The 16,990-nt window shown below is 62.3% G+C and overlaps 3 protein-coding genes across 13 annotated transcripts; 2 read left to right on the top strand and 1 right to left on the bottom strand.

Annotated features, from left to right (window-relative positions):
* The first annotated feature begins 5,861 nt into the window (after positions 1-5,861).
* On the top strand, positions 5,862-11,705 carry METRN (meteorin, glial cell differentiation regulator). The gene is made up of 5 exons (XM_040229867.1): positions 5,862-6,023; positions 6,309-6,709; positions 7,462-7,521; positions 7,608-8,232; positions 11,620-11,705. The coding sequence occupies exons 1-4, from the start codon at positions 5,926-5,928 to the stop codon at positions 7,922-7,924; spliced, it is 876 nt and encodes a 291-aa protein (XP_040085801.1). The 5' UTR covers positions 5,862-5,925; the 3' UTR covers positions 7,925-8,232; positions 11,620-11,705.
* ANTKMT (adenine nucleotide translocase lysine methyltransferase) lies at positions 11,118-12,588 on the top strand. Its single transcript, XM_040229868.1, has 5 exons — positions 11,118-11,408; positions 11,620-11,724; positions 11,816-11,956; positions 12,145-12,195; positions 12,322-12,588. Exons 1-5 carry the CDS (start codon positions 11,247-11,249, stop codon positions 12,541-12,543), a joined length of 681 nt encoding a protein of 226 aa, XP_040085802.1. The 5' UTR covers positions 11,118-11,246; the 3' UTR covers positions 12,544-12,588.
* CCDC78 (coiled-coil domain containing 78) lies at positions 12,582-16,915 on the bottom strand. Of its 11 annotated transcripts, none has more exons than XM_040229864.1 (15): positions 16,353-16,915; positions 16,034-16,153; positions 15,861-15,947; positions 15,532-15,684; positions 15,345-15,428; positions 15,186-15,253; positions 14,989-15,067; positions 14,779-14,904; positions 14,363-14,550; positions 14,093-14,234; positions 13,928-13,971; positions 13,256-13,322; positions 13,106-13,178; positions 12,956-12,989; positions 12,683-12,866 (listed from the first exon to the last, which is right to left on the bottom strand). In XM_040229864.1, exons 1-14 carry the CDS (start codon positions 16,398-16,400, stop codon positions 12,964-12,966), a joined length of 1,305 nt encoding a protein of 434 aa, XP_040085798.1. In that variant the 5' UTR covers positions 16,401-16,915; the 3' UTR covers positions 12,683-12,866; positions 12,956-12,963. The 11 variants fall into 11 exon arrangements, 10 of the variants coding, with proteins under 10 accessions (XP_040085760.1, XP_040085753.1, XP_040085799.1 ...); XM_040229861.1 differs by having other exon boundaries at positions 13,082-13,178; positions 16,353-16,914; XM_040229850.1 differs by having other exon boundaries at positions 13,106-13,182; positions 16,353-16,914.
* Positions 16,916-16,990: the final 75 nt, after the last annotated feature.

Here is a 16,990-nt window from a genome sequence, read left to right on the forward strand (position 1 = left end):
CACCCCTCACCTGGGGCACCCCTCACCTGGAGCTCCCCTCACCTGGGGCAGCCCTCACCTGGGACACCCCTCACCTGGGGCACCCCTCACCTGGAGCTCCCCTCACCTGGGGCAGCCCTCCCCTGGAGCTCCCCTCCCCAGGGGCTCCCCTCACCTGGGACACCCCTCACCTGATCACCACATCACCTAAAACACCCCTGCACTCACTTGGGGCACCCCTCCCCTGGAGATCCCCTCATCTTGATGCCTGGGCACAGAGGAGTCTCCCTAGCCCAGGCAGCTGGGGGTCTCCAGCTCTGCAGCATGAGGGGGTGAGGACGAAAGGCCGTTGGCACACTGTGCCCTGAGAGGGAGCCACAGTCACATCGGGGAGTGGAGCTGCTTACCTCGCGGCTCTGCAGGCCGACCTCCTCACGAGGAAGGAACCTCGTGAGGAAGGAACGGCCTTTCCTTGGGGTGAGGTGTGTGCTCCGGGATCACAAACCTGGGCTCAGGTCCGCCCTCCCCGGGTGGGGCCTCAGACAAGCAGGTCCCCTCTTGGGAACTAAGAGGAGCCCCACCCAAGGGGTCGCCCTGGGGATCCTGGTGTAGCATGGGTGGGGACAGCCCCATGCTCCCCAGAGGTCAGGCTGCCCTGGACCCGCAGGGAGGATGGACACTGTGCCCCCACCACCCCTGCTCCCCACCCAGAGGCAGGGGCCCCCGAGAGGGCCTGCAGAGGGGACCACGTGGTGGGGGGACCACGTGGCGTGGGGAGGCCACAGGTGTATTTGGTGGTCCTCAGCACTCTGAAGCCCGATGGGAGCCCAGGGAAGTGAGAACCTCGCAGCGCGGGGTGGCCCTGGCAGCTGTGGGAGGTGGCAGGCGGTGGGTGGCAGGCCTCTGCTGCCTCTAGCTTTTGCTCCCTTGCCTTCCCTCCTCCTGGGACCCAGGCCCGACTCACCAAGGCAGGGGAGGGGGGGAGGGGGGTGGAGTGGCCAGGGCTGAGTATGACTCAGGGCCCAGCTGTCACCAAGCAACCCAGTTGCCTAGCAATGGCGGTTTCCCAGTAACATTGTCTCCTAGCAATGGGATATTTTCCCGGGCCCTGGCTGGAGCCTGGTGGTTATTTTTAGCTCAGCTGCAAATCAATCTGCAGCTGCATTTTTGGCTCCTGGAGAAGATGCAAGGTGTATGTGGGGCGGCAGGAGGGAGGCAGTGGTCTTCTCGTCAAAGGAGGAAACTTGCCATGTGTCCTAAGGTACAGGCTCATAGGTGGGCCAGGCCAGAGTCTACCTGGAAATGAGGTGGGGGCTGTGCAGGTGAATGGGAACCAGAGGTTGTTCAGGCTGCCCGTGAGAGGTGACAGATGTGACTGTCTCCCTGATGGGGTCTCTGGGAGGGCTGGTCCCTCCAGCACCCTGGGGCTCCCTAGGTCAGGCTGGCCAGGAGCCTTCCAGGCCAGTGTTGATTGTGGGCACCCCTGGAGTGTGCCACTGGGTGGCAGCTTCCTGGCACCACGTGGCTCTTGGTTGTGGGAACCATCTTGGTGTCTCCAGCCCCCAGCCCCTCCAAGGGTGACGGCGCCCTGCCCCAGGTCAGCTGGAGCACACCTTCAGGAAGTCCTGGCTGCGGGGGTCTGGGTGCCCACAGGCTCAACTGGGGCTACAGGCTCAGCTGGCCTCTGCTCAGCCCACGTCTCTCCCTCTCCTTGATTTTGTTGAAACGGGAGCCCAAATGAGAGGTCTCGGCAGCTGAGGAAACTTGACCCCTCTGGGCTTTCCCACCATTTCCTCAGGAGCTCTGCTAGCCGATCCCTTGAAGCCAGTTCCTGCCTCCCACTGGCCAGCTTCCTGTTCCTGGTTTGCCCTGGGCGCCAACCAGACCTAGGGTGTTGTTTCCATCTGTCCATCCCCACTGACTCTGCCTGGGCTTTGTGTGGCTCCCACAGGCCCCGGACGGCCCAGCCCCACCCTGATCTTGCATGCTCCTCACCTGTGCCCTGCATCCTGCGGGGCTGCCCCCTTGCCAGAAGGCATGGCCCACCTGAGACTGCTCCTGGTTCCACCATCTGCTCGTCCCCAGCCAGGACCTGAGCTTTGAGTGGGAAGTGGAGAGAAGCCCATTTTGGAGGGTCAGGGCACTGCAGGGTCTGGAGCTGGGGGGGACACACAAGAGCCTCCAAACGGAACACAGCGTTGGTGAGTTACCTGAGATTTGGGGCGTCATTCGTCCGTCCACACACTCACTCTCTGGGTATTTACCAAGCACATCTTCTGCGCCCACAGCCTTCTGGACTTTTTGATGTGGGCATCAGACCTCTGATGGCTAACTGCACTGGGCGCTTCAGAGGAGCACCCCTCACAGGCTGCAGGGCCAGGAGCTGTGAGCAGAGGCAGCCTGTGGGGTCTTCTTCCACAGGTGACAGTCAGCGCCACCACCCAGCCCTTGGAGAAGCAGCTGGGCAGGAGGAAGGGGAAGCTTGCTATCAGGGAGCCACCTCAGGGCCAGGCTTGTGCCCTTGACAGACCAGATCACTCTTTAGGAGCCCCTCCCAGAAACCCAGGGACACTGTCCCACTCTCGGGGGGGGGGGGCGGCCCCGGGGGGGGGGGGGAGCCAGGGCCCCCAGCCAGCGGAAGGAGGGTCTGAAGCAACTCCCCACACTGACACCGGAGGGCGCCTGAAGCCCTCTGTCAGCTTTGCCAGCCTGGGGCAAGGGCGGTCCAGGGCTCTGGGGGTCCCTCCAGAACTGGACCTAGGTCTCAGCAAATGCGACTGACCGGGATTCCCATTCCCTTCCTCCCACTGGAGACTCCTTTGCTCAGTGCCATGCCCTGTGCTCAGCTCAGTTCAGTCGCTCAGTTGTGTCTGACTCTCTGCGACCCCATGGACTGCGGCACGCCAGGCTTCCCTGTCCATCACCAACTCCTGGAGTTTACTCAAACTCATGTCCATCGAGTTGGTGATGCCAACCATCCAACCATCTCATCCTCTGTCGTGCCCTTCTCCTCCTGCCCTCAATCTTTCCCAACATCAGGGTCTTTTCCAATGAGTCAGCTCTTCGCATCAGATGACCGAAGTATTGGAGTTTCAGCTTCAGCATCAGCCCTTCCAGTGAATATTCAGGACTGATCTCCTTTAGGATGGACTAGTTGGATCTCCTTGCAGTCCAAGGGACTCTCAAGGGTCTTCTCCAACACTACAGTTCAAAAGCATCAATTCTTCTGTGCTCAGCTTTCCTTATAGTCCAACTCTTACATCCATGCATGACTACTGGAAAAACTATAGCCTTGACTAGGCAGACCTTTGATGGCAAAGTAATGTCTCCGCTTTTTAATTCCAAGGAGCAAGCGTCGTTTAATTTCATGGCTGCAGTCACCATCTACAGTGATTTTGGAGCCCAAGAAAATAAAGGCTGTCACTGTTTCCACTGTTTCCCCATCTATTTGCCATGAAGTGATGGGACCAGATGCCATGATCTTCGTTTTCTGAATGTTGAGCTTTAAGCCAACTTTTTCACTCTCCTCTTTCACTTTCACCAAGAGACCCTTTATTTCTTCTTCACTTTCTGCCATAAGGGTGGTATCATCTGTGTATCTGAGGTTATCGCTATTTCTCCCGGCAATCTTGATCCCACCTTGTGCTTCATCCAGCCTGGTATTTCCCATGATGTACTCTGCATATAAGTTAAATAAGCAGGGTGACAATATACAGCCTTGGCATGCTCCTTTCCCAATTTGGAACCAGTCTGTTCCATGTCCAGTTCTGTTGTTTCTTGACCCGCATACCAGATTTCTCAGGAGGCAGGTAAGATGGTCTGGTGTTCCCATCTCTTTAAGAATTTTCCAGTTTGTTGTGATCCACACAGTCAAAGGCTTTGACATAGTCAATGAATGTTGGCAATTTGATCTCTGGTTCCTCTGCCTTTTCTAAATCCAGTCTGAACATCTGGAAGTTCACAGTTCACATATTGTTGAAGCCTGGCTTGGAGAATTTTGAGCATTACCTTGCTAGTGTGAGACGAGTGCAATTGTGCAGTAGTTTGAACACTCTGGCATTGCCCTTCTTTGGGACTGGAATGAGAACTGACCTTTTCCAGTCCTGTGGCCACTGCTGAGTTTTTCAAATTTGCTGGCACATTGAGTGCAGCACTTTCACAGCATCATCTTTCAGGATTTGAAATAGCTCAACTGGAATTCCATCACCTCCACTAGCTTTGTTCATAGTGATGCTTTCTAAGGCCCACTTGGCTTCACATTCCAGGATGTCTGGCTCTAGGTCAGTGATCACACCATCATGGTTATCTGGGTCATGAAAATCTTTTTTGCCCTGTGTGCCCCTTTCTAAATTCGTAGTTGGGTAAAATACATATAAAGCTTAGCATCTTCACCATTTCCAAGTGTACTGGGGTGTCGAGTGTGTGTGTCAAACCACTGTCACCACCATCACCCCCAGAACACTCTATTCCTCCCAGATGAACACCCTGTCCCCATTAAGCACCAATTCCCCATCGCCTTGCCCCAAGCAACCTCTATTCTAATTTTTCACTATGAATTTGACTGTTTTGGTATTTCATGTGAGTAGACTCATCTTTTGTGACTGGCTTACTTCACTGAGAGGCTTCCCAGGTGGTGCTAGTGGTAAAGAACCCATCACCTGCCAGTTCAGGAGACGTAAGAGACTTGGGTTCCATCCCTGGGTTGAGAAGCTTCCCTGGAGGAGGGTGTGGCAAACCATTCCAGTATTCTTGCCTGGAGAATCCCATGGAGAGAGGAGCCTGGTGGGCTACAGTCCACGGGGTCATAAAGAGTTGGACATGACTGAGTGACTAACACTTTCACTTTCCCACCCGCCTTGCCTAGGGCCAGGGGCAACTGAGCCCTTGAGCCCTGTGGGTGCCTAGCTTTTCATTGGCCTGGAAGGGCTGTGGGGCCGGGGAGGAGGCGGTGGTCTGCTCGGTCTGGCAGCAGCTCCAATGTCGCCTTCCCGCTGGTGCTATCTGTCTCATCTGTCAGGGTGGACTTCTGGCCCAGGGCAGCAGGAGGCTGGGGCAGGGGGGTCCTCACACCCAGAGACAGCAGAGGGTCTTTGTCAGCCAAAGTTCTCAGGGACCCAAAGCGGTCCAATACTGAGGCTGCAGTTCTGGGTTTGGGCCTAAGGCCTCTGTAATCCAACCCCAGCGTTTCACCAGGCTCTTTGGGGCCTGTCTGCTGGGGTCCACACGTGAGGCCTTTGCCAAGGTTGTCTGCTGTCCTCCCTTTTATCTGGCCATCTCTGCAATCCCCAGCTGATCGCCACCCGCCTCTCCTCCTGCCCTGGCCTCCGCAGTGACACTGGCTGCGAGTTTCCTCTAAGAGAGTGGGCCTGGCTCCAGCTTGGCCCGACCTACCAGGGCCTGACTGCGGGGTTAGGGCTGTTCTTGCTACTGCTTCTTCACCGAGCCTGAGCCCGCATCCCGGGGTTACCCACCTGTCATGTGGGAAGTCACCAGGGCCAGGCTGGGAAGAGATGGGGGACGCAGGCCCAGGTACCACACTTGGAGAGTCCCCCAGATGAAGCCCCCCTACCCCAGATGTTCCAGTGGGCACCACTGCCACCGAAGGCTTGGAGGACAGGGGCCCGAGCAGGACGGCGTGCAGGGCGAGGCTGAAGGTGGGCGGGGAGTAGGGGGACCTTGAGGAGGTGACGCAGAACTCCCAGTCCGCGGAGCCCCTTCCCCGGCGCCTCCCGGGCCCCCTGGCGATCCGCCCACCTCGAGAGCGCCGCTGCGATTGGTGGAAAGTTCGGGGCCCGCGGCGCGATTGGCCGTCCGGCCCGCCCACTGCCTGAGCCGCTCTCAGGCTCCCGCCGGGTGCGTGGCAGGCGGCGCGGGCGGTCGGGGCTGTGCGGGGCCGGGGCCAAGGCCCCGGCTGCTCCCGCCGCGCCCCCGCGCGTCCCCCGCGCCATGCCGACCCCCGCGCTGCTCTGCGCGCTTTGCTTCTGCCTCTTGGCCGCGGCCGCTCGCGCCGGCTACTCGGAGGACCGCTGCAGCTGGAGGGGCAGGTACGAGCCCCACTGGAAGCCCCCACGGGCCAACCCCTCGGAGCTGTGTGCGCCTCTTAGGCGCGGGCTGGGAGATATGCCGCCCGCCCTCTCGGGCGCTCTGTCCCGGCGCCGAACCCTTGCCTTTGCCACCTTCGCCTCCCAGTCTCTACACCCCGGGCCTCAGTTTCGTTCTCCGCCAAGTGGACGCGGCTCTTGGTGCTTCCAGGGACGGAGTGCAAGGGGAACGGGCTGGCCGGGTGGGGACTCGGGCCGCCCGTCTCAGCGCCGCCTGTCCGTCCGCAGCGGTCTGACCCAGGAGCCTGGCAGCGTGGGACAGCTCTCCCTGGCCTGTGCGGAGGGCGAGATCGAGTGGCTGTACCCGGCCGGGGCGCTGCGCCTCACCCTGGGCGGCTCCGAGCCTGGCGCGCAGCCGGGCATCCTCTGTTTGCGGCCGACGCGGCCCTTCGCAGGCGCCCAAGTCTTCGCGGAGCGAGCGGGCGGCGCGCTAGAGTTGCTGCTGGCCGAGGGCCAGGGCCCGGCCGGGGCCCGATGCACGCGCTGGGGTCCCCGCGAGAGCCGGGCCCTCTTCCTGCAGGCCACCCCGCATCCCGACCTCAGCCGCCTCGTGGCCTCCTTCCGCTTCGAGCTGCGGGAGGACGGGCGTCTGGAGCTGCCCCCGCAGGCCCGCAGCCTTGGAGCGGATGGTGAGTGCGGGTCTGGGTGGAGAACTGACTGTCCTCCCCACCGCACCGGGGGAGAAACTGAGGCGACTTGTCACAGGCAGGGCAGGTGGGGAGGGGCGGGGGGCAGAATCCTGGAAGGTGAGACCAGGCAGGGCCACCCGGGCCCCTGGTCCTGAAGGGTTGGGGGAGGGGATGACGGCCAAAGCTGTCCAGGGCTCCCTGGCCCGGCGGTGACCTCCCTCCCCTCCCCCAGCCCAGTACAACAGAAGTCCACTGTGAGCCCGTCACCATGGAGACGCTGCCCCGCCTCCCCGCAGGGCACCAGGCCCAGCTTTTTTGCTCTCCTGGAGGTCGGAGCCTGACCCCACGGGGGCTGGGGGCGGTGTCTGCTCTGTCCCTTGACCCCCGAACCCATCATAACCTCCTGCCTCTCGGGCTGGTCTGGTGTCTTTGCGCCCCAGGAAGCAGCTCTGGGAGACAGGGAGTTACTGCCTGCTGGTGCTGTGTGGAAAACGGGCGGGAACCCGGCCCTGCAGCTCCAGGCCCTTGGGCCTTGTGCCTGTGTGCTGGCCCATGGCTGTGTGTGCATCACACACATGAGCCTTTAGGGTTACAAGTGCAGGGTGTCTTCAGAGTGTGCACACAAGTTCCCTGAGACCCCAGGTGCCATCAGGCCCTGAGGGGGGTCTGGGAGCTTGCCTTCACCCTGGACACAGGAGTGTCCAGCTGGGGGAGGGCTCAGGGCTCCACTCCTGACCTGCCCTGCATGTCAGCTACCTGTAGACCCTGCAGTGATGCCGAGCTCCTCCTGGCTGTGTGCACCAGTGACTTTGGTGAGTGCCCCGCTGCAGGGCGGGTGGTGGGGAGGAGCCGGGGCCTGTCTTCCCCTGAGGCCACTGGCCAACATGTGTCCCCACAGTGATCTACGGAACCATCCTTGGAGTCGCCCATGACACAGAGCTACAGGAATCTGTCATCACCGTGGCAGCTGCCCGCATCCTCCGCCAGACACTGCCGGTTTTCCGGGTGGGGGGCCCCGGGGGCCAGGGGCAGGCCTCCATTCGCACCCCACTGCACTGTGGCGTGCACCCCGGCCCTGGCACCTTCCTCTTCATGGGCTGGAGCCGCTTTGGTGAGGCCTGGCTGGGCTGCGCTCCCCGCCTCCAGGAATTCAGCCGTGCCTACGCAGCTGCCCACGCTGACCACCTGCACCCCTGCGAGGTGGTGCTGGACTGACAGGCCTGGGAACAGGGTGCTGGGGAGGGTGGGGGGTGGCCTGCAGACGGCATCACAGCGTCACCTGCTTTTGAGGTAACGGCGATGACCAATAAGAGCGCTGAATGGATGAGCCAGTGTGCGTATGGCCCCCAGCCCAGGCCGCCTCGCTCCACTCTCTCCTCCCACAGCCTCAGGGGGTGCACAGCTCCCGCTTCAGAGAGCCCAAGACCACAGCCACGCAGCCCATGCCCAGGCAAGGGGCTGCTGTTGGGGGGCATGCAGGGACCCCCTCTCACGTGACCCTCTGTCTGCTGCCCCAATGCCAGGTGCTTCTACCACTCAGAGTGGGAATGAAAAGGGGCCGTAACCCCCAAGGTCTCAGGTGGGCAGCCAGGCAACCCCACTTCCCACCCTGAGGGAAAGGGCTGCGGCTTGGCAACCTGCTGACTTCCCCAAGTGGTGTGTCACAAGCCCAGCAGTCACCCTGGCCCTACCCCACCCATGGGGAAGAATGGGCTTCTGTCCCCAGGCCCCTCCGATGTGCGCCCCCCACAGCTGTGGGGTCTCTCCTGCAGGGGTCCTATTTGTTGCCCATTTCCAATGGGTGGGGGCACACAGTGGGGTCTCTTAAGGACCATTTCTACCACCTCTCCCCAGTGGCCTAATTGTCGTTGCCTTGGACCATGCCGAAGGCCCTGAGGCTGAAAGGCCCCAGTGCCAGGTTGGGGGTGGGGGGAGGTGGGGGGAAGAGAAGGGGGTGGGGGCTGTGCACGGGGGACTTCGGAAGCTGGAACCAGCTGGCTCTGCCAACCCAGTCCCGTAGCTCTTATCTGGGGAGATTCCCGGACTGAGCCCCAGAAACAACTTTCCTTGCAGTCCTTAGTGGAGAAGCAGCCCTGCCATCCTGCCGGCAGGAAGGGAGCAAGGTTCCTTGGGGCGCCTACTGCCAGACTCGGCTGGTGTAGGTGCCTCGTGTGGCCATGCCCTGTGCAGAGAGTGCAACACTCCGGTAGCTGCTCTGGAGTTTCCGTGGGGCAGACTGTCTAAGGCTACAGTGCTGCGGGGACATACTTCTTCCCTCGGACGGACCGCTTGCTGAGGGGACTGCTGAGAACTGTGAGGGAGAGTACAGTCACCCTGGAGGGCAAGCATCCCTGGGTTCCTCCCACCTCTGCTGTTCTTAAGGCTCCTTGCGGAGCCTCTTGCTCCCCCAGACTCAGACTGGCAACCCTGGATTGTTTGGGGCTCAGGCCCCAGACCTCCCCTCCAAGTACATCCTGAACAAGCCAACCTCCTGCCTTTAAATACCACCAACATACTGATGACCCCACATTTGGGTCTCCCATGGACCTCTCTCCTCGACCAGACCCTTGTATACCTGTTTCCCTCCCCCTCAGTATCTCAGTAAAGACCAGAGGAGAAGGAGGGGGGTGTGCTCTCCTGCCCCCTCCTCCTCTCTGTCCGGACCTGAGGGATGCCTTACCCTTGGCTCTCGGCATGATGCTCTGGCCAGCTCTCCTCTTCTTTGGAGAGAGGCTTACGGCCACACCCAGTGGTCACTGTGGATTGTCTCTGGGACCATCTGTCATAAAAATGTAGGGCAGCTGCCTTGGGGTGGGCCCTCGGCTGGACACTGGCCTCTACCCACCTGCCCCAGGAAGTGCCTCCAACGAAGCACCTCTGATGCACACATCCTCCTCCAGACAAAGTGTTGGCTTTGCAACCAGCTCAGGAGGAGCAGAAAGAGCAGGAGTGGGTGTGGTCAACAGGACCAAAGGAGCCCCAGGGTGCGCTGGGAGGCACCAGGAAGGCCTAGGCCAGGAGCTTCATGCCTGCTCTCCAGGAAGCTGCCAAAGGGAAAGGTGTGGGTGAGCATGTGGGCCGGGGCTATGGGAGCAGATGCCTTTGGGGGGCACCGCTGGGCGCGTGTACTCACAGAGGTGTGCTCCAGTGCCCAAAGGTGACGGGCAGATGCAGGTGTGAAAGTGAAGAACTTGTGAATGAGCTCACGGGGGAGTCTGGGTAGGCGCTGTCATTCACTTGACCAGCTTTTATTGAGTTTCTTCTAGGTGTCAGGTGCTGTGCCAGGCACCAGGAATAATTTGAGGAACTAAAGAGGCAAGAATGGGATGCTGTGTAAGCCCAGTGCACGTCCTCCCTTTCTGGGGAGGGGCAGTGGGAGCCAGGAAGGAGGCAGGAGATTCTGGGTTGGGGGTGGGAGCAGCCCTCCTCCTCTCCAGTACTCAGGTCTCAGGAGCAGGGCACAAGGACACCTGTCTTCCACGCTGGTGGCAGCGAGGCCGCAGTGTGAAGCAGTCTGCACTTCGCGTGGGGAGAGGACAGTGGTATCCGGCAGGTCCACGTTGCCTGAAGCAGCGTCCGTCCCGCTGGGCCTCCTGACGGGCCATGGATGGAGGAGGAGCCCGTGTGCAGACAAGTTTCTACCACTCAAGGCCTTCTGGCCTCAGGAGGGGGTCCTGGCTCTGTTCTGCCAGTTCTTTCTCCCGTTCCCAAGTTCTGCCAGGGCACTTCTGGGAGCTCGATCTTTCTTTGTGTGTGTGATGCTTTCTGGAGAAGGGAGGTGGTCTCCCCAGTTCCTGGGGCTCTTCCTCCCACTCCCATGGCTGGGCCAGTTGCCAGAGGGTCCAGCCCCTCGTATTCGCCTCCCCTCCCGTCTCGCTGAGACAGCCATCTGTCCTTTCTGTTCTGCTTAATTCTTGTCAACCCCCCTCCCGCCCCTCAGCGGAGCCGAAGCCCCCGCCCCCGCCCCCGCAGACCCCGGCGTTTCCCGCGCACTCAGGCTCTTTGCCTTCAGCCGTGGGAGGGACCGGGCCCCCCGAGACTGCTCCTGGGCTCGGCGGGCGATCGGGGTGTGCTGGTCGCCGCCTCAGCCTCGCGAGCCCTTCCCCGCAGGCGGACCGCCGCCCCTGGGCTCCAGCCAGACCGCACGGGCCTCCGCCGCCAGTCCCCGGGGCCCGGCACTGCCTCCCGCGGGCGACCCTCGCTCTGGGACGCGCGGCACTAGGGTCTGCAGCAACATCCGCGGCTGAGGGACGCGCGCTACGGGCTGCGTGCTGTGTGGCCAGAACACGAGGGTCGCCCCGGAATCCGCGGCACGAGCCCGGGACCCGGGGGAAAGGGGACGCGAACGGACCGGCCGCTTCCGGCGTCTCGGAGAGGCCACCGCCCCGCCCCGCCCCTTCCGGCGTCGGCGACCCGGTGCAGGCCGAGGGCGGCGGGGAGGGGCCGTCTCTGGCCCGGTGCTGGGGTGTGAGGATTTCGGGCCTGGGCCGGGGAGGGTCCCTGCGGCGGGACGCCTCTAAGCCAGTGCCCCGCAGCCATGGAGCATGACGACCCGGCCGAGGCGCTGATGGAGCTGCGCGAGCGGCGGCCGGGCCCATTGGAGCTGCTGCAAGTGGCGGCGGGCTCGGGCCTGGCCGTCTACGCCGTGTGGGCGCTGCTGCTGCAGCCAGGCTTCCGCCGCGTGCCGCTGCGCCTGCAGGTGCGGGGCCGGGGCTCGGCGGGCCTGCGCCGGCCGGGTGGGCCGGGCTGGGGCGGGGCGCTCAGCGCAGGTATGAGGCGGAGGGTGCTGCTGCGCTGGGCCGGCGGGGCTGTGGGGTGGGGCTCGCTTCAAGTGGGACCTGACATCCCTCGCCCAGAGAGGAGGCCTGAGAGGCGGGCCCCACCCTCACGGCCCCGCCTTCCGCGTCCAGGTGCCCTATGTCGGCGCGAGTGCCAGGCAGGTGGAGCACGTATTGTTGTTGCTGCGAGGTCGTCCTGGGAAGACAGTGGACCTGGGCTCTGGGGACGGCAGGATTGTAAGGACTGTGTGTGTTGGGACATCTTTGCTATAACCTTTTCTGTGAGCGCGCCTCCGCGTCTCTTGGACCTGACTCTCTGGGCCCACAGGTGCTGGCTGCCCACAGGTGCGGCCTCTGCCCCGCTGTGGGCTACGAGCTGAACCCCTGGCTGGTGGGACTGGCGCGGCTGCGTGCCTGGAGGGCAGGCTGTGCTGGCAGTGTCCGCTACCACCGTGAGGACCTCTGGAAGGTAACCCAGGGAGCCCTGGATCCCCTCATACCCCACGCCTGATCACGCTTCCAGTTCTGGCATGGCCGCCCTGCTGACAACGCTGGGTGCCTCTGTCACCTGGCAGGCTGGGTCTGGGCCTTGGAAGCTGTGGTGACTCCATGCCCACCAAACCTCTTTACCAGCTGGGGTGACTTCTCTTCCTGCAGGTGAGCCTGAGGGACTGCCACAATGTGTCTGTGTTCCTGGCTCCTAGTGTGGTAGGTCTGGGGTTTGCTGACTCCATGGGACGCCCAGGCCATCCCCAGTGTAGGCACTGGGCCTGGAGGAGCTGCTAGGCGGAGCCATGACCTGCCTGCCCACGCCACCCCCCCTCTCTCCCACAGCTCCCATTGCTGGAGGACAAGCTGCAGGCAGAGTTGCCTGCAGGAGCCCGCGTGGTGTCTGGGCGCTTCCCCCTCCCCACCTGGCAGCCTGTGGCTGTGGTAGGTGAGGGCCTGGACCGAGTCTGGGCCTATGACATTCACAGAGGTGGGCCCACTGGGCAGGCTGTGCCAGGGCCTGGTTCTGCCTCCGTACTTGGAACCCCCAGTTCTCAGACTGGCTGACTGTACGCAATAAAGACTGGGCTCCACCCTGATTCTGTTTTTTAATATTTATTTATTTGGTTATGCTGGGTCTTAGTTGCAGCACATGGGATCTTTTGAGAACTCTTTTGAGAACTCTTAGTTGTGGCATGTGGGATCTAGTTCCTTGATCAGCATTGAACCAGGGTGCTCCTGCATTGGGAGCATGGAGACTTAGCCACTGGACCACAAGGGAAGACCCCACCCTGCTGCTTGTTGGCTGGAGGGCTGGGTGAAGTCATCTTCTAGGGGGTGCTTTGGGGAGAGCACCATGCTGGCTATGAAGAGTTCTGCTCCAGGTTTGCCTGTTGACCAGTTAGTGGCTGCAGGTCCTTGGGTGCTGGGGCTTGTCTGAAGGTATGGCCCCCACTTTCCAGGGGTCCTCTGTACCCACCAGCTTTCTCAGCCGTAGGATCTCCTGCTTGTACCTGCTCAAAGAAACCAGGTTAGTCACCTGCCTGGTTGTGGACAAGCCCTGCTGCCAGTGCCTGGGACTGAGGTCCCCAGATCCCAGGCCCACCTTCCCAGGTGCTGGTCCACATACTCCTGTAGCTCAGAAAGCTGCTCCTCTGCCATCGTGGCACGGACCAGCAGCTGTGCCCGCTCCCGCTCCAGCTCTGCCTGGCGTAGGGGACACAAGCCATGAGCCAGGCACAGTGTGAGGAGGGGCCTCAGGCCAGGCTCTGCTCACTACCTGGGTGCCACGGGCGAACTCCTGTAGATTCTGGCGGATCTGGGCACAGGACGCAGCTTCCAGGCCCCTTGAGGGGAGGCATAGGGGTGGGCGTGAGAGCTGGCATTGACCCAAGTGCTAATCAAAAGCCCTGCTCAAGCCAGGACCCTGCAGTCCTTGAGATTCCTCCTGGGAGCAAGTTTGGGATGGCTCTGCCTGAGTCTTGGTGCCATCTTTGTATGGCAGGGGGTGGGGGTGGGGGCCCCACTGGCCACTCGGAAAGCTGAGCCACTGGGTCAGCTTGGACAGTGACTGCAGTGTCAATAAGGAGGCTTCCCGTTGGGAACTTGAAGGCACAAAGGCTGTGAAAGTAACCGGGCAGCTGCTCCTGCCTTGTCCTGGGTCGGGCCCTCTACTGTCCACGCCTCCAGCGGTCTACAGCTGGGGCTCCTGAGTCTCAGCCGAGATGTCCATTCCTTGCGGCATCTCCCTGACCCTCCCATTCAAGGTTAGCCCCTCTCCTGTCACGACCGCTCCTCACTCCAGGCACTTGGTTTTCTGATAGTGTCTCCTAAGCAGGCCGAGACTGGAAGTCACAGCTAGATCACTTTGCTGCAGCAACGAGAACACTGCCCCTGTAGCTACCTTCCAGAACAGATGGGTCCCCCCCCAGCACCCACACTAGGTACTCACTGCGGCTCTAATGTGCCCCCCTGGGAGACTTCACTGGATCCCTCCTGTGGGAACAAGAGCAGGGGTTGCTAAACAGGGCAGGCTGCTCCAAGGCCTGGAGGTTTGGGCTTGGCTGAGCCTGGAAGGGGTCCTGGGGTGGGTTAGGGGGCAGCAGGGAGGGGTCACCTGGGCCTTGAGCTTCTGGAGCTGCTTCTCCAGCTTGGCCTGGTCCTCTGCCTGGTGGCTGGACTCGGTGACTGTGTGCCGGGGCAGCAGCGCCACATCTGAGGGGGCCGCACCACAGGCAGCCCCGGGCATCCGCGGGGCCCTGACAGGGTCCACCAGCATCTGCTGCACACTAAGCCCGCACCGGCTCTCATAGGGCCGTCTGCCCCCGATGCCCGTCTCAGGGAGGGGTCGTCCACCCCGGGGTGCCCGTCTCAGGGAGGGGCCCACCTGTGGGCAGTCAGCAGCTGCTCATGCCTCCGGCTCAGATCTGCCAGGCACCTGCGGTAGAAGCGGGCGGCCCGGGCCAGCTGTTGCTCACGGCTGTGATGAGCTGCCCTGATGTCCTCCAGAGTGGTCTCTAGGAATGTCCGAAGGGCTGTGACTGTGGGCTTCCGGCCTGCGCCATCTGCGTATCCCTGGAGGAGGCGGGGCCAGGAACGGGAAGGGCGGGGCTTGGTTGGATCCACTCTCTCCCTCTTAATTCCCTCCCTAGAGCTGGTCTGAGGACAGTGTGCTGGGCAGGCCTGAAGCCTCCAACAAGGTCAAGAGTCTCTCGGAGGTGGTTGATCGCAGTCAGGCCAGGCTCAGGCTCCCCGGGACCCAGAAGCCTCCCACCCAGTACAGGGCCACCCCTCAGTGCTCACGGCCACGATTCGGGCGCAGTGCTGCAGTCGGATGGCATACGCCTCGTTCAGCTTCTTGAGTTGCAGCTGCAGCCGGGCGTTTTCTGCCTCAGCCTGGTGGAGCTGGCCCCGGCAGGCAGACAACACCTGGGGGTGGAGGAGGCCCTGAGTCTGTGTCCACAGCTGGACTTTGCGAAGCCAGATTGCAAAGCAGGTAGGGCTGGGCCTCACCACGGCTTGTGCAGCCAGTTGCTGCCCAGCTGTCCTGGCCTCCTCCCAGGCTCCCTGCAGCTGCCGGCCCAGGGCTGCCCTGTGGACAGAGTGTGAGGCTCAGCCGGGCCCAGGAAGGGTGACCCCCTCTTCCCCTTGAGAACAGCCCCCTTGCTCGCTGGGCCCTCCAGTCCCAGATGAGGGAGGAAGCCACTCACACACACGTCTCCATGGCCTTCTGCTGAGCCCCGTGCTGCTCCTGCACCCGCTTTGCCTCTGCCGGCAGCTGTGGGGATGGCTGGCTGGATGAAAGCCCAGGCCCCAGGTCCCCTGTCCCGCCCTACCTCCACCCCAGGCTGGGAGAAACCCTGACAGACCTTCAGGCTGGATGGCTGCACACCTGTGCCGTCCCCCAGCTCCTGCTGCTTGTTCTCGGGGGTCAGGAAGCCTGTGGACTGTGCCTGCACAGAAGAGCTGTTTAGGCCTCACTGTTCCTCCCTGGACCTGCTTAATTTCCATCCAGGCAGCCCCCGCCCCCACCTCCCGCCGTGCACTCCCCGTGACCTGGAGTCTGTGACGGAAGAAGTGTCCTTGCCCCCGGGCCTTGTGCCCAAGCTCCTGTGCCAGGGCCGGCTGGTGCCCTGGTTCAGCCTCTGCTGGGGCTGCCTGCGCTCCCTGCAGCTCCAGCTCCAGCATGCGGCTCTCCAGCCACAGGACCTGTGGGAGACCAGGTCATTGTCCATCTGGGCATCCACAGGGACGTGGCACACACAGGACAGGTGGGGTGTGTGCATGTGTACAGACACTGTGCGAGTGTGCATAGTCACTCAGGGCACACCCGCACCCCCCACATGCCCTCGGGATGCCACACCTGGGCATACATCATTGCCCACCTCACTCTTCAGCTCAAAGATTTCAGCATCGTGCTGCTCCTGCAGGCGCTGGTTTTTGATCTGCAGGTCGACCAGCTCCTTGCAGACCTGAGGTTGGTCAGGGTGAGAGGTGGAGTCTGTGAGGCCCTGGGGATGCCCTCCCTCCTGCCAGCACCCAGAAGCCCCATACCCACCTGCAGCCACTGCTCCTCACTCAGCTCTAGGTCTGAGGGAAGCTCTGTCCCAAGGTTGGTGGCCCAGGCTGAGGCACCCCCACGGACTCCTGGAAGCCAGGCCTTGGCCCGTGGCAGAACCTTAGGGAGGCACCACCACTCAACCCCAAGGTTCGTCTCAGGCCCGGGCTGTGGCCTCCACCCGCACACACCCAGCCTGGCAGAGCTGCAGGCTCTCCCGTGGCCAGGATCAGGCCCAGGTCCTGACTACATACACCCCTCCTGGCCTGTGAGGGAACAAGGGACATCCCAGAAGCAGCAGTGGCCTGGGAGGACTCACATTCTCAGTGGCCCGAGGAGGGGGCTCTGGGGCTGCCACATGCTCCATACACAGAAGGGACTGCAGGCTGCCCCAAGCCCAGTGTCGCCTCGACTACTGGCCTGTTGCTGCAACACCGTGGCTTGTGTTGCCAAGGCCTCTGTCGTTCCCAGGAGACTCCCGGTGCCCCGCCCACGAGGGCAAGCAGGATAGTTCAGTGGTTGGTGACACTTTTCTGGCTTCCTTTTCATCATCTGGGAAATTCAGGTGGTCACCCCAGCATGTCTCAGGGGCGAGGATGGAACCAGGAGTGCGCAGAAGGCCCAGGCTGGGGAGGTGTGGGACAGCGCACAGGGAGCCAAGCGGCCGCCCCTGTTGCTGTTATTCTCAGGCAGCGCGCTTTGCCTTATCATGTGGGTGCCACTCTCATTAGGCCCCCAGGCTGGGCGCCGGGACGAGCAACCGAACAAACGGGAGCCTCCCTACACTCCCAGCCCGACCGAAGACGTCCCAACCCGGGGCCGGGGGATTCAGGAAGACTGGCTCAGCGCGGTGCCAGGAAGGCTTCGCGGAGTAGGCGCCAGAGCTCCGGGCGCGACTGGCCGGACGAGTGCGCGCGCTCCCTCCGCGCACGCGTGTTTCCTGCGCCGGGCTCGGGT

Source organism: Oryx dammah, unplaced genomic scaffold (assembly GCF_014754425.2).
Source record: "Oryx dammah isolate SB20612 unplaced genomic scaffold, SCBI_Odam_1.1 HiC_scaffold_2, whole genome shotgun sequence".
Classification (NCBI taxonomy): domain Eukaryota; kingdom Metazoa; phylum Chordata; class Mammalia; order Artiodactyla; family Bovidae; genus Oryx; species Oryx dammah.